The sequence below is a fragment of the Ochlerotatus camptorhynchus genome, unplaced genomic scaffold (genome assembly GCF_037179485.1).
Source record: "Ochlerotatus camptorhynchus isolate MF236.1 unplaced genomic scaffold, CSIRO-AGI_Acam_v1.1 ptg000137l, whole genome shotgun sequence".
Classification (NCBI taxonomy): Eukaryota; Metazoa; Arthropoda; class Insecta; order Diptera; family Culicidae; genus Ochlerotatus; species Ochlerotatus camptorhynchus.
The window spans coordinates 511,896-525,509 of NW_027040627.1; the positions used below are offsets into that span (position 1 = coordinate 511,896).

The following is a 13,614-nucleotide window of genomic DNA, read 5'->3' on the forward strand; positions in this document are numbered from 1 at the left end:
GTAATCCTATATACAGAGATTCGCGGAAATATCATCAGACGATTTGGAAACGTGATACGTTTTGTTCACATAAGCTGCCAACACTTGCCACAGAACAAAATGTTCCAGCTTTGTCCGTGACTTTGCCGTTGTCTACGGTATGAGTTTGTTTGTTTACGTTATTTGAATTCTTAGTGAAATGGTGAACCGCGGTCGTGGAAATGCAACGAAGTGCAAAAATGTGAGCTTTTTTCCGGTTTCCGAAATACATTGAACTTCACCAAAAATGGCGGAGTTTTGCGGACTACCATCAGATTTTTCCCTAGAGGATCATATGCGTTTGTGCAGAGTATGTTTCAATGATAATTAGTGAGTGGTATCTATTCACTTAAAACTTAAAGCTTCTTTCAGTACCACTTCAAACACGCACTTGTATTTTGCTAAAGAATTAAGATATAATGCTGGGAAAAACTGGAATATGGCGTATAGTGCAGTGTTTTTCAAATTTATAAACGTCTTGTTTGAACTTATTTCACCCCGATTACAATACTGTTCAATCCAATAAGAAATCCTCTGAATATTTTCTAATCAGGATGCTCGTTTGGCTCACATTTTGACAGTTATCGCTGCTCGATTGGCTCAAGATGGCCACTTCCGCGAATCTCTATATATAGGATTACTAGTACATATGGTCTGGATAGAGCAATGAATTGAATTCAACAGTGCATTCACACTCAGCCTAAGCAGTCAATAATTTACGCTCTGTGGTTGGTTGGGAATTTAATAGTTAAGTGGTGGAATTTTATTTCTTCGTGACTAGAAAGATAGATTTACATAATTTATTAAATGTGTGCGTTCTCTAAAAATTCAAACTTAGTTTCGACATTGAAAATAGTCGACGGTATTTTAAACCTCTTGCCATTTTAAATTAGATGACGACAATTTGTTTGCGTGGACAAAATGGGTATGAATTGTTAGAAAACTGGTTAAGTAAATTGCACCTCAACTGAGTAATTTTGATTTCTTATAAGATTTTATGCAATTAAGCTATAATTTTTCAATAACCAATATCACGAAATGGTTGATTTTAGAAGTACATCAAACCCTTTTTTACGGGTAAATTTTCCAATTTTAATTTTCTGCGGTGAAGTTGGAAACTTTCTGTAGGTTCCATATTTATCTTTAATTTATATTTTGATTTGTTGACACTAGTTGCATCAAGCTGTGTTTTACATGAAAACAGAAATTAGGACTGCATACTAAATGGGTTGGGTGTAATAGAACTTTCAGGTTATGGATTGTTTTGTGCCTCAATTTAATTATATATGATATTTTGGTTCTAATAACATTGTGGCCTTCAGACAAAAATTTCCCAAATTATTATTATTATTTTAGTGAATCCTTAGATTAGTAAATTTCCAATGCTCCATGCGAGCGATAGAATGCTTCTCAGATGATGCAAAGAGGTACGAAATTAAGCTATGCACGCTTATTCGAAAGTACCCATTTAATACGTATCTTGTTTCTGTAAAATTTCATAAGAGAAAAAAGTTTATTTTTTCTTAATTTTTGAAAATATCCTAAGGCAGAAAAAATAAGTAGGATCGAAGTGTGCCCTGCTTCTACACGGACGTGAAAATTTTCTGGTTGTCAAATTGTTCGTCTATGTTTTTAATTTCCTAGAGAAACTCGCGAGTGCATACTTTTATGGCCGAGCTAAGGATAATTCCAGGTCGGTATCATCGATACTGCAGCTGGGGCGGTGTACTTTTACTTTTGAGCGTCTTCACTATTCTACGTGAAGCAGTGTTTTAAATTCGGATTTTTTTTTTTCAATTTGGGAGTCCAGGACGGATTTCCAGTGGTGTTACAGTAAAGAACCGCACGCCAGTCAAAGGAAGATTATCCTGCAAAAGTATCCGCAGATCAAGAAGTTTTTCGGTAATGATCCGCGGTTCAAGTTTGTGGCTGGTGCCATGGTGATAACGCAGTTTGCGATGTTGTTCATAATGAAGGACCAATCGTGGAAGATGATTTTCCTGGTGGCTAGAGCTCGCCTGTCCCGTGATTGCTCACAATCTGACATTTGGACATGCAAGGCTGATGGCAAACCGGCTGTTTGGATTTTTCTGCAACTTGCATGAATTTGTATATTGTGTGGCAAGCACAATGATACTCTATGCCCAGGGAAGTCGAGAAAATTTCCAACCCCAACCCGTAACAGTTACTCATTAATGGGTAAAAGATACTCATTAATGAGTAGATTTTTTACTCATCAATGAGTTAAGCCAATTTGTTTTCAAAATGGTTTTTTTTTACCCATTAATGCGTCAAGTAAGATATGTTCAAAAATTAGGAAAAAATACACTTTTTAATTTTTATAAAAATACCAATTTTTTACAGTTGATGAAGTGAAAACGTGAAAGCGCAGAATTTTCAGATTGCGAAATGCCTTGCTATTCTTGCAAATCGGTCGACATTCCCGATGAAGTACTTGGTAAAAGTGCTGTCATGTGACAATGAGAAAACTGGTTCTCTCACTATCACGAGACGAAACTACCTATCATTAGCTTTCTTGTCATTTTCCAATGATCAAGCACTCATGAGAATAATTCTTATGCGGTTTTTACATCTACATTTCTAACTGATTTAGATTAATTCAAGCAAGCAGCCCTATGTAATCGGTAGTTTTAATATATTATTACGATTTTCTCGGTACAAGTAACTTTTAAAGCAATGAGCTAGTAATTACGATGATCACAACACTGTCACGTTTTGTCATGACGAAAAATTCGATGAGATTTTGAAGAAAATCTCCATCATCGTTTCCTCATCCGATGATAGTGACAGAAGTATCTCTGTAAATATCGCGTGAGTTCTTTCATTGAAAATGACGTTTGCCAGCCCTGGCTCCGACTATTGCTGCAGTTATAAGATTACACAACGCAGATGTGATTGAACCCGCGGATTCCTTTCGACCGATGTTAATTTAGGCTAAAAACGGGCTTTGGGTGGCAGTTTCATTATTTCCTTTACAGTCAAACCGCAATCGAGTCTATAGGAAGAAAAGTCTTCCCGGGAACGACCAGGTTCCGATTGTTGCGGGGTAAGGAAAATAAATTAAACCATGGTCAAAATTAACAGAGGTATTCAAAAAAGTGTTCCCGTTCCAGGTTAGCGGAGATCTTCGAGAAGGGAAACGAAGTTAAGATAAGATAAGCAGCATCCATCAGGGATTGATTCCTGCAGTGCTCAAATGAGAAAAACGTAGCACTACTTAATGCCTCGATTGGTTAACGAATTTAGTCGACAAAGCTACTTTCAAAATGTTAACCGATATCTGGATCTGGTATATTGCATAAATAATATGGATGGCTTTTTTATTAGTTTAATACGTTTAATAACATTTAAAATTAAAAATGTACTTTTTACCCATGTGCAGAAACATTCTAAATGCCCATAATTTTAAAGAATTTGTCGAACTCTTATTTTAGTCGGTTTTACTTTATTAATGAGCTAAGCCACTTTCCCTTTGAAATGGGTAAAATCTTACTAATTAATGGGTTCTTTCAAGTTAGCGTGCGAACACCATCAGATACAGCAAGAGCTCTTTTATGTTTGCTTTTGCAATTCCGCTGTTCATTTTCTTTGTAAGCTGGGTTTAGACTAGGCAACTCAGTTGAATTAAATTGGCTTGAAAAGTTGAGCCTGGTTCAATTTTTTTTTCAATTCAAGTGAGTTGATCAAGTCAGTTGAATGACATGGTTTACACGTTCAATTCGCGTTCAAGTCAGTTGATTTGACTTGCCCTGTCTAAACCCAGCTTTATGCTATTTCGAGACCAACAATTGAAAAGTCCTCAACTCCATTTTGTAAACAAACCTTGTGCGGCCATTTTCTCGCGAATCGAAGTCCGCCAAGGAAAACCAACAGAATGAACAGGTAGGAGAAATTCTCCTCTACCTGATTGTGGTTTAGGTTTGCGAATGTAGGTTTCGGTTCGCAAGAAAATGGCCTTACAAGGTTTGTTTACAAAATGGAGTTGAGGCCATTTCAATTGTTGGTCTTGATTTCACTAGCGCTAATGAGCCAGCTGCTAGCAAAAAAGCACCCCAGCATAATGTAAACAGAGCATCAGCGGCTACCAACATGAGATTTCAGGAGCAACTGAAATTCGTGCTAGTTGGCTAGTACACTAGCGCTGACCAATCCGCACAGATGTAAACACCTCAAAAGCGGGAGCAAGTGAGGAAGCGTAAAAACACACTATGCATTCCCCAGTGGAGAAATAGTGCCATTTTACTGACTTATGGTTGAGTACATAAGCGAACCTATTGTTTGCTAGAAGAACAAAAAGATGACTGAACAACGCTCTGTTTTACTTGTCATCAAAGAAGAGAGAGAACCTGCCGGTTAAGCCCCATTTTTTCACGTCTTCATCTGTACAAATCTGTACAAATCTTTTTCATCTGTAAATTCTCAACAACCTGTTAAAAGTATCTATATTTTTTTTTTCCAAAATTCGGTATATACAGGTTTTTGTGTCGAAAAAATAAATCTGCAGATGTGACATCACTGGCAACTGGAAGAGTGCACTCAGCCTTCTCTTGTTTTACCTTTACTCTCTCAAACTACGAATCTACGGTGTCTCAATGTGTACGGGAGGGCACAAGCTGCGTTTCTCTTGGTGTATGCTCGTTAAATGAAATCTTAGTGCACAACGTGAGAGGGAATACCATGTCTGCATTTTCAGTAGCAACAAACAATCAGTTTTCTAACCAGTCTATTATAGCTGAAAACCACTTCATCACTTCCAATCTGTGTGTGTTTTGATTGCTGTAATCTTCAGTAATTGAACGATTAATTAAACAGCTCTCTTCCTTCGGGAGGGCTTCGAATTCAATTGCTCATTTCCCCATCCATCACGATGATGAAACAGAATGCCCGCTCTACATCTGTGCCAGGCAACGTGTTCCTATTTGTCCGTTTTCCTGGATTTGCAATCCTTTCCGCAAGGAATTTTTAATTGCCGTCTGTGGTTCCACAGCTCATGTAGGATACTAAACGCGACTGCCACAACGTCGAGTAGTTCCCTGATTCGTGTCGATTTCACTTAACGTAATTACCGGGAACAAGTGGATTGATCTGATTGGTGGTCACCTATCCGTCCCCATGCTTCTGGTAGGTGCAATATTGATTAAACCTCGGCTTTTAGAAAATTCGAAGGCAGCAATCATAAAAAAGTGCACTTGCTTTACATATAATCAAGCTTAGTCTGTGTAGTTAAATCCGGAAGAGAGACACCCCGAGCGTTGGTAGGTTGAATTTCATTACAGAGGAAAAGCCGTATATGTGATGACATTTGCGAAGAAAAGCCATTAATCATTTCTCCGAGGTTCTACACATACTTTGCGTGGGTCGTTGAGAACCCCTTTGTGCAGTACATAATGTGCTGCAATATGAACCAGAGAGCAGGATGGCGAAGCACGAGAAATGGAACTCAGTAACGTTGGTTCCAGCCGTCATTGTAAATAGCAATTTAAAGGCACATTTCATTCCGGGCGGAAGTGTGTGACCTTGGAAAAGAGTGAGAATGTGTGAAGAAAATTGCACCGCACACCGACCACAAATCACTTTCGTGTCACATTGCGAGTCTAGCAGCTCTAGCTAGCGTCTGACGCCCACCCATATCAAGGAGAAACGACACCTATACTCTGTACTGGAGCTAAGGCTTCCCTCCTCGTTGACACAATAGGGTAGATTTTCCTGCACCCTGTTGAAGGTAGACGGGAAATTCTCATTTACCTACACATCAGATTAAATATAAATCTCGTTCTTCGTTGAACAGTTCAAAATTAAACGATTTCCTTCCTTGAATTTTTTTTTTTCAATAACGTAGCTCAGAAAAGTTATTCCGAATACCTGCTTTGGCACGCGTTTGACTTTTATCTGTATAAAGTTCATCCCCGTTCAGTAACAGGCGCCAGAATTGTTTTCGTCTTAAAAAAAAAAACTATTTGACAAGTCGATTAACTTGTCACACAAGTTTCCTCGGTCTCGAGAGAAAACAATCGCCGGAGGATGCACATATAATAAAGACGCGGACGCGTACGAGAGAAAATAAGTTGAAACACAGTCTCCCCCATTCGAGATTTGATCTATCTTAGAATTTTATCTGGAAAGTAATGTTGAGAAAACGAAAACGATTCTACCAACCGAAAAAGAAAAGAAAAGAAAAAATAAAACAATCCATTGGAAAACCGAAGAGATGATACAGTACGTGAATTCGTAACGAAAGTGGAGTACGAAACGAAACAAAACAAGGAAATGAGAAGATAAAAATGGCAGGGGCTAGAATCGAAGGAAAACGAAAGAACTTGCACAGAACGTATAATAGACTAGAGTAGAGAGGCAACAACACTAACAGCAACTAACACACACATTCACATACGCATACACTACTGATCCGGGGGACGGCTAGGAAGCGAGACAAGCGTGGCTCAAAAATGCAGCGAACAAAACTACGGGTAGCACGTGCAAAAAGAGTATACAACTAACAGGACACTATTTCAGTCAAGATAATGGGTGGGGTGGAGGGTGGGTATGGAAGCGAAGACTGGGAAGCGGACTGCGGCTCATCGCTTGCCTGATGATCCGCTTTTGTTCGGTTGGCAGCACTGTATCGGCGGCTTTCTGTGTGACGTGGAAGCGATACTTTCTCTAATGGACAACCAATTCGAGTACGCTAGGACTATTTAATAATTTTCTGTGATTCATCTAGAAAAGCATGCATAAGACTATGTATAAAGACGATGTGAGATATTACTTCGTATAAAAACACCAAATTACCCACATTTAATGTTCATCATTTTTAAAGGGAATTGAGAGGGGAGATAATTTACAGAGTTTGAATCGCGAAAATTTTGACTCTCGTCGATTAATGTGAGTGTGTGTCTACACTACAGCGTTTGTCGTTCGTTGGATTTGATTATTTTTCTCTAGGTCTTGATTTATATACAACACTATTTATTTCGGTACCAAAGGTGGTAGAATTTGGAAACAACGAAGGGATGAGGATTCGAAAACTGAAAACGCAGGTGGGGGAAGGCGGGGGTGGTAAGAAACCTAGAGATTGTTGGTTCACTCGAACGATTGTGTCTCATCGTGTGTAGCTGAACCGAAAATTGGATTGCATTCGGAACAAAATGGTTTTTGTTTTTTTTTTGGAAGGAAATAAATTCAAAAATGTGCGTGGCGAGGCGTATCAGATTTTTTTTTACTTGGAGCTGGAGAAATAAGAGTTAGTTTGGTTTGCTTGTTTTGGTTCGGCTTAGGCTGTACAGTAGCAAGGTTTTGGGGCGAGAATTGTTCTGGAAGGGGGGTTTTGTGGTTTAGGAAGGGGGGGTTAGGTGGGTGATTGTTTAAATTAGACAATTTATACAGTAATAAAAACAATATTTGTACACGTGTGGGAAAGCGACTGGCGCGCGGCATCGATTAATTCATTTTTAGTTGTGAGTTTGAGTCACTTTCCCATCGAAACTGAGACGGGGTTAGGAAATTAAAGTAAACAAATAACTGAGAGATATTTGTACAGGTTTTTTTTTAAACAAAATGGCTAATAATTCAACCTAAATCCATAATTTTGTATAGTTTTGGGATGAAAACAAAAATCATGACAAAATGAAAATGATAACGGAAAAGAAGAATGGTAACTCAACTGAAGATGAACGAAACAGAAAAAAATGGTGGTATTAGGAAAGCTAGAACTGTGTTTGGGGGATCACTCCTAGCAGAAGGGGAAAGGGGGACCAGATAAGAACAGGTATGTGCTCGAAAATATAGGAGGGAAAGATATATTGGGGTCGGGGGGTTTTCTTTTATCAAGGGTCGTAGTACAGAGAGAAATAGATAGAAATTGTAGCAGAAGGTGAAAGTAAACAGTACTAATAAGAGTAGATAAAAGTAAGGATGGATCGTTTTCGCTCACCGTCAATGTTGTCCGGGTGGTCTGGATGCGAGAGGGAGCCATCGTTGTCACCGCTCTCATTCATCGGAGGCATGTTGCCCGACGATAGCATGCTGCTCATCTCCTCCGGATTGAGGTTCATTTGCATGGGCTGAAATAATGGAGGAATGCGATGATTAGGAAGGTGATTCTGCATCCATATATATTTAGGCAGGGTGTAATTTGTGAATGTACATAATTAGTAGTGTAAAAATTGTAACGTAAGTATTTCAAAGAACGGATAATATGCTGAACAAAGACCAAACAATACGTATAATAATAATGAGTTAATAATAATTAATTGGAAGTTATATTCACAAGACCTTCACATGATTTCATAGCTGATCAGGACTCTTCTCATGCATGATTCCTGTTTCTCAAGTCAAAATAAGCTTCTGATAAAATTTTCATCAATATTTATGTTTTTTGGGTTCAACACTGACTAAATAGTGATGGCAGTGTTGGGAAAATATCGAAAAATCAAATCTCACCAACGCCCAAGATCACGCTTGATTTTCGTAGACAAAAATCAACAAGCAAACAACTGCGGTTTATTTTGCAAGCTGTGATATCGCAGCTCGGAATATCAAACTAGCAAAACTCACCAGCTGCAAATCTCAACAAACTGTGGTGAGATTGAGTTTCATGATTTTTGCTTTTCACCCGAATGCAACCGAAACTTCCATAATGGCTGGCAGCAGTCAATTCGTGTCTGCCATCGGTGAAGAGTAAAAAGAGATAGCAAACTACACTTTCTCTTTGTGAGAAAACGATGTCATCATTTTTGTGTCGAATCAACTGTCAGCTTGATTTTTGCACGTTGTGAATAGTCTCGCAATATCAAAGGAGCTTGTAAAATCAATATCAAGCATGATATTTTGTTCTAATATCACGCGTGATATTGCGAGCGCATGTGAGCGGAAAAATATCAATTGGTTTCTGATTTTGCCAATACTGTATCGAAGACATCTTATCAAGAAGAATTTGGCTAGAATCTAAGGAACATACACGACCATTGAATCTGACTCACATTTAGTTCAATTTACTCGAATTCGCAAAAACCAGGGTTTCTCATATACTGAGTAAAATTAAATTCAAATTTGAGAAAATATTACTCGAATATGAGTAATATTTACGCAAATTTTAGTAAAATTCTAATTAGTCTATGAGCGACCGTGTTTTTAATGAATCAAAGTAAACAACGGAGCTCAAATTTGAGTCAGATTCAACGGCCGTGGATATAGTTGTGCTTGATTTGATTTGATTTGAAGATGAATGCCACGCATTGAAAAATCAGCAAATCTCGAGTAAATAGTCAAATCGATTGTAAATAATGATGTCAAACGTCAATTTTTTCGAAACTGATAGCCCGCCCACGTAATTTAACATCAACATCAGGTAGAAGGACATTTCTAGATAGAGCTGGAATTAGGGCCTAACAGCTTTTGTAAACAATGACTTCTATCGATGATTCTTAGAAATTCAAGGCTCACCCACGCAAGCCAACATCCTCATCAGGTGGGGAAAGACTTCCCCTATCCGATGGATATGTCGGTCTGCGTGGGCGTGCCTTGAGTACCTAGAAATCATCGATAGAAGTCATTGTTTACAAAAGCTGTTTCGCCCTAATTCCAGCTCTATCTAGATTTCACCTTCCTGATGGTGGTGCTAGTTTGCGTGGGCGAGCTATCAGTTTCAATAAATTTACGTTTGATGCCATTGTTTGCAAAAGCACTTGAGTCGATTTGACTATTTGCACCGAGAAATATTGTGCATCGGACTGAAAATCAAAGCGACAATTTTCGTTGGCAACACTGATCTGCCAATGTTGCTACACTGTACCAAAACATCATCCTCTGTTCGAATGAAACCTCAGACCATACAAATCGAAACATTGAAATCGTTTTTGGCCGGATGATAGCTGCAACCGGATGACGGTTGTTTTGCAATCAGATGATGCTCCTCTCGAATACAGGATGAACATTGATACGAGAAGCGAGCGAACCTCAGTTGAAATACGTAATGATTGGCATCTCAAATTGAAATGCATATGGTATTGGTTCAGCAAATCATCCAAAATGATGATGTAAATAATTTTATGGAACGTCATTTGCTGATCTGAGCTGACAAACGAGGTGGAAACATAGTCATCGCTATCAGCGATGGTACAAACATTGGTTGATTTCGTGGTGGAGGAAGTTTCCTCTACCAACATACGGTTTTGTATCAACGATATAATGGCTGATCATGGCTATTCATTATGGAAATGTAAACAATCGAATTATAAATCTATCTTAAAGCATCTCCAAAACATCCTATTCATACTTTGTTGTCCTCTGAGCGCTGTATGTTTTACAGCCAATTTGCAAACATATAGGGGAAATGGATGTCGGCCTAAATGCCCCTAATTTGGGCCCACACATAAATTCAGCAATCGACTAAATTTTCATTAACGACCAAAAATATCCATTAGTACCGTCCCAATGACGCGTTCATCTAGATAAAGATAAATTGATAAATAGCAGATTTTTAGCAATGGGCCCAATCTTAGATCCATAGGCCATCATAAGAGCCGGTTCCCCTATCATCCTTTATTTGGATGACAGTCATATGGATGCGGATGACGAAATCAACCATCATCCGAAATTCGTAAGCATATTATTGGGAGCTCCCTTAGCTCAGTCGGTAAAGGCGCAGCTACAAATCAAGAGGAGGTGGCTGGGTTCGATTTTTCGGGTTGGAAAATTTCTCGACTTCCCTGGGCATAAGAGTATGATTCTACTTGCCACACAACTATACTGATGCAAAAATGGTAGAGACATCGTAAGATTTCAATGTGGACAACTGTGGAAGTGCATCTAAAAAACTAAGTTCACAGCAAAAAATTCTGAATTTTAATTGTGATGTAAACATTCATACACGTAAACTTTTGTTTCACTTAACGCAAACGAGCAACTTGTATGCAATGTTGTTTACAAAGATGGACTTTTGTATACAATATGTGCAACATTTCATGAAATGTCTCTGGACTTTACATAAATCGTGTAAATTTATGTGATATACGACGCTCCATTTATGTGCATCACATTGAACAGAAATTTACACTACTTTTTCAAACCGTGTTGAGAGCACGCAATAAGCTTGAACTGCGAAGAAGAAGTAGAAGATTGTTAAAGGGCTCGAACAATGCAATAATCATTCGAAGTATTGCGGATGTTTTCGTTCAGTGTAGTTGAGTTTCTTGTCTCTTATGTCGTCGGAGAGCAGTATGAAATCCTCTCGCTGAACTTCTGCTACTCTGTTGATGTTTTCTGTTTCTAGATTAGGTGTTTTGCTTTATACATGATGATAATGAAGTTTCGTACATGTAGGAGTAACCCGTGCGTTATTATTGGTGGAAGTATTCATTTAGGATGCAAAAATGGTCATCCTGGAAAATTCTCGTCAAACAAGAATTTCTTGTCGCACGAGAAGATCACCACGACAAAATCTAGAATCCATCCAGTTGTGACTATATATTCTAGTCGAATGTCACTCATACAGTTCCCTATGACAAAGTACTATAGGTCATGTAAAAAGGAGCAGCACGACAAGAAATCATCCATTCTAATACGGAGGTTAGATTTCAAAAAAGGCCGGAAATAATGTTAATTCCTTCAAAATAGGTATTTCCGGAATCGATATTTCAAGAAGTCAGCTCGATTCTGGAAATATCCATATTGAAGGGTATTTGGCCACTTTTTCTGATATCAGCAGCCGCCATATTTGATTTCAAGATGGCGCTGGACATCATTTTCGGTCTCTAGAGATCATCCCGATTCCGAAAATATCCATATTCAAGGATATTTGGCAGTATTTCCCTCTTTTTCTGAAACCGGAAGCCGCCATCTTGGCTTTCAAAATGGCTTTGGACATTGATATTCGGCATCTACATCTCAATAAATCCATATTATTGGGTATTTGACAGTCTTTCTGAAGTCAATGGCCACCATCTTGCATTACAAAATGGCGTCAGACATAAATTATAGTACACGTTCCAAAAATACCCATATTGTAGAGTATTTGACAGTTTTTCCGAATCAGAGAGCCGCCCCACTTGGATTTCAAAAATGGTATCGGACATCGATTTTCGGCATCTACACGCGTCCTGTACCGAAAATATCCATATCGTAGGATTTGACAGCATTTCAGAAAAAAACGGCCGCCATCTTGGATTCCAAAATGGCGTCAGACATCATTTTTCGGGATGTACACGTTGAACTAGTTCCGAAAATATCCATATAATGGGGTATTTGATAGTTGTTCTGAAGTCACTGGCCACCTCTTGGATTCAAAAAATAGCGTCAGACCTTGATTTTCGGGACGTACGCGTAGTATTTGTTCCGCAAATACCCAAATTTGATAGTTTTCCTGAATCTGAGAGCCGCCATTTGGGATTACAAAATGGTGTCAGACATATAGTTTCGGGATGTACACGTCGAACCCGTTCCGAAAATACCCATATTGTAGGGTATTTGACAGTTTTTTCAGAATCTGAGAGCCAGCATGGTGGATTACAAAATGGCGTCGGACATCGATTTTCGAAATGTATGCGTCGTCCCGTTCTGAAAATTCCCATATTTTAGGGTATTTGACAGATTATCTTAAAACAATGGCCGCCATCTTGGATTCCAAAATGGCGTCGGACATCGATTTTCGGCAGCTTCCAGTTCTCTTCCAATGTTCTCTTGCGAAATCATCTCGCTTGCGATAATGAACTTTTGGCGATATTTTCAACACTGGGTACAACTATTACTTTAATAGTTCTAATTGTAAGCTATTTTTGGAGGCATCCACGTGCAACTGGCGATTCGTAATATGTCTGCTATCGAAAAATACAGACTGTTGCAGATCTTACATGAACACTTAATTTTAACCGCCATTTCGAACTGATTGGAAGTTTTCAAAGGATGCGTCCTTTTGTTTACTAATAACCAGATGTCACAGTATCGGAGAGGATAGTTCATTTCGATTGTGTGAAGAGCCGCACAAAATGCATCCGGATCTGATCCGTTGCTGAAAAGTGACAGCTAAATCTACTGTCTAGCTGTCAATGAATGGATCCGTTTGCGTTGCGTTGACGTAAATTTGTCATGGATTAACTGTCAAATGAACGCAAACGTAACGCAACCGGATCCATTGTGCGTGGCCTTTATAGGGCAATCTACATTAGAGCCAGATCTGACGCGTTGCGGCAAAGTGACAGCTAAACCTATTGCCTAAAGGGCTGAACACAATGATAGCGGCATAGCGGCAATCGCAAATTTTCCAATACACTGAAATCCGTTTGACAACCCACAATGAGCGCGTTGCGGCAAAAGCGACATTGTACTAAAACGCTTTTTTTCAACATTTTAATCTCTATAGCCGTCAATGAAGAAGTGAATTTTTACCCTCGATTAGGTTTAAAAAAAAATGTTGCATTATGTTGCCATACAATGCTAAACTTTATTACTAATAAGCAGTGGTTGCCAGTTCAATGGATTTTACATCAATTTTACTATAGTGTCTATAGTACACGTTGGACAATGTGTCGAAGAGTGGTTGGAAACTTGGCCCCATTAGCCCCGTAATTGACCCCTTAATTA

General features: G+C 38.8%; 1 protein-coding gene across 4 annotated transcripts in view; it reads right to left on the reverse strand.

Moving 5' to 3' along the window:
- Window positions 1–13,614, reverse strand: part of LOC135700496 (sex determination protein fruitless-like) — a 790,809-nt gene that overhangs the window by 45,966 nt on the left and 731,229 nt on the right. For all 4 annotated transcript variants that reach the window (XM_065221037.1, XM_065221038.1, XM_065221031.1 and 1 more), the window contains one exon: window positions 7,970–8,099. In XM_065221037.1, coding sequence (XP_065077109.1) covers window positions 7,970–8,099 — 130 coding nt within the window. The remainder of the gene's footprint in view (window positions 1–7,969; window positions 8,100–13,614) is intronic.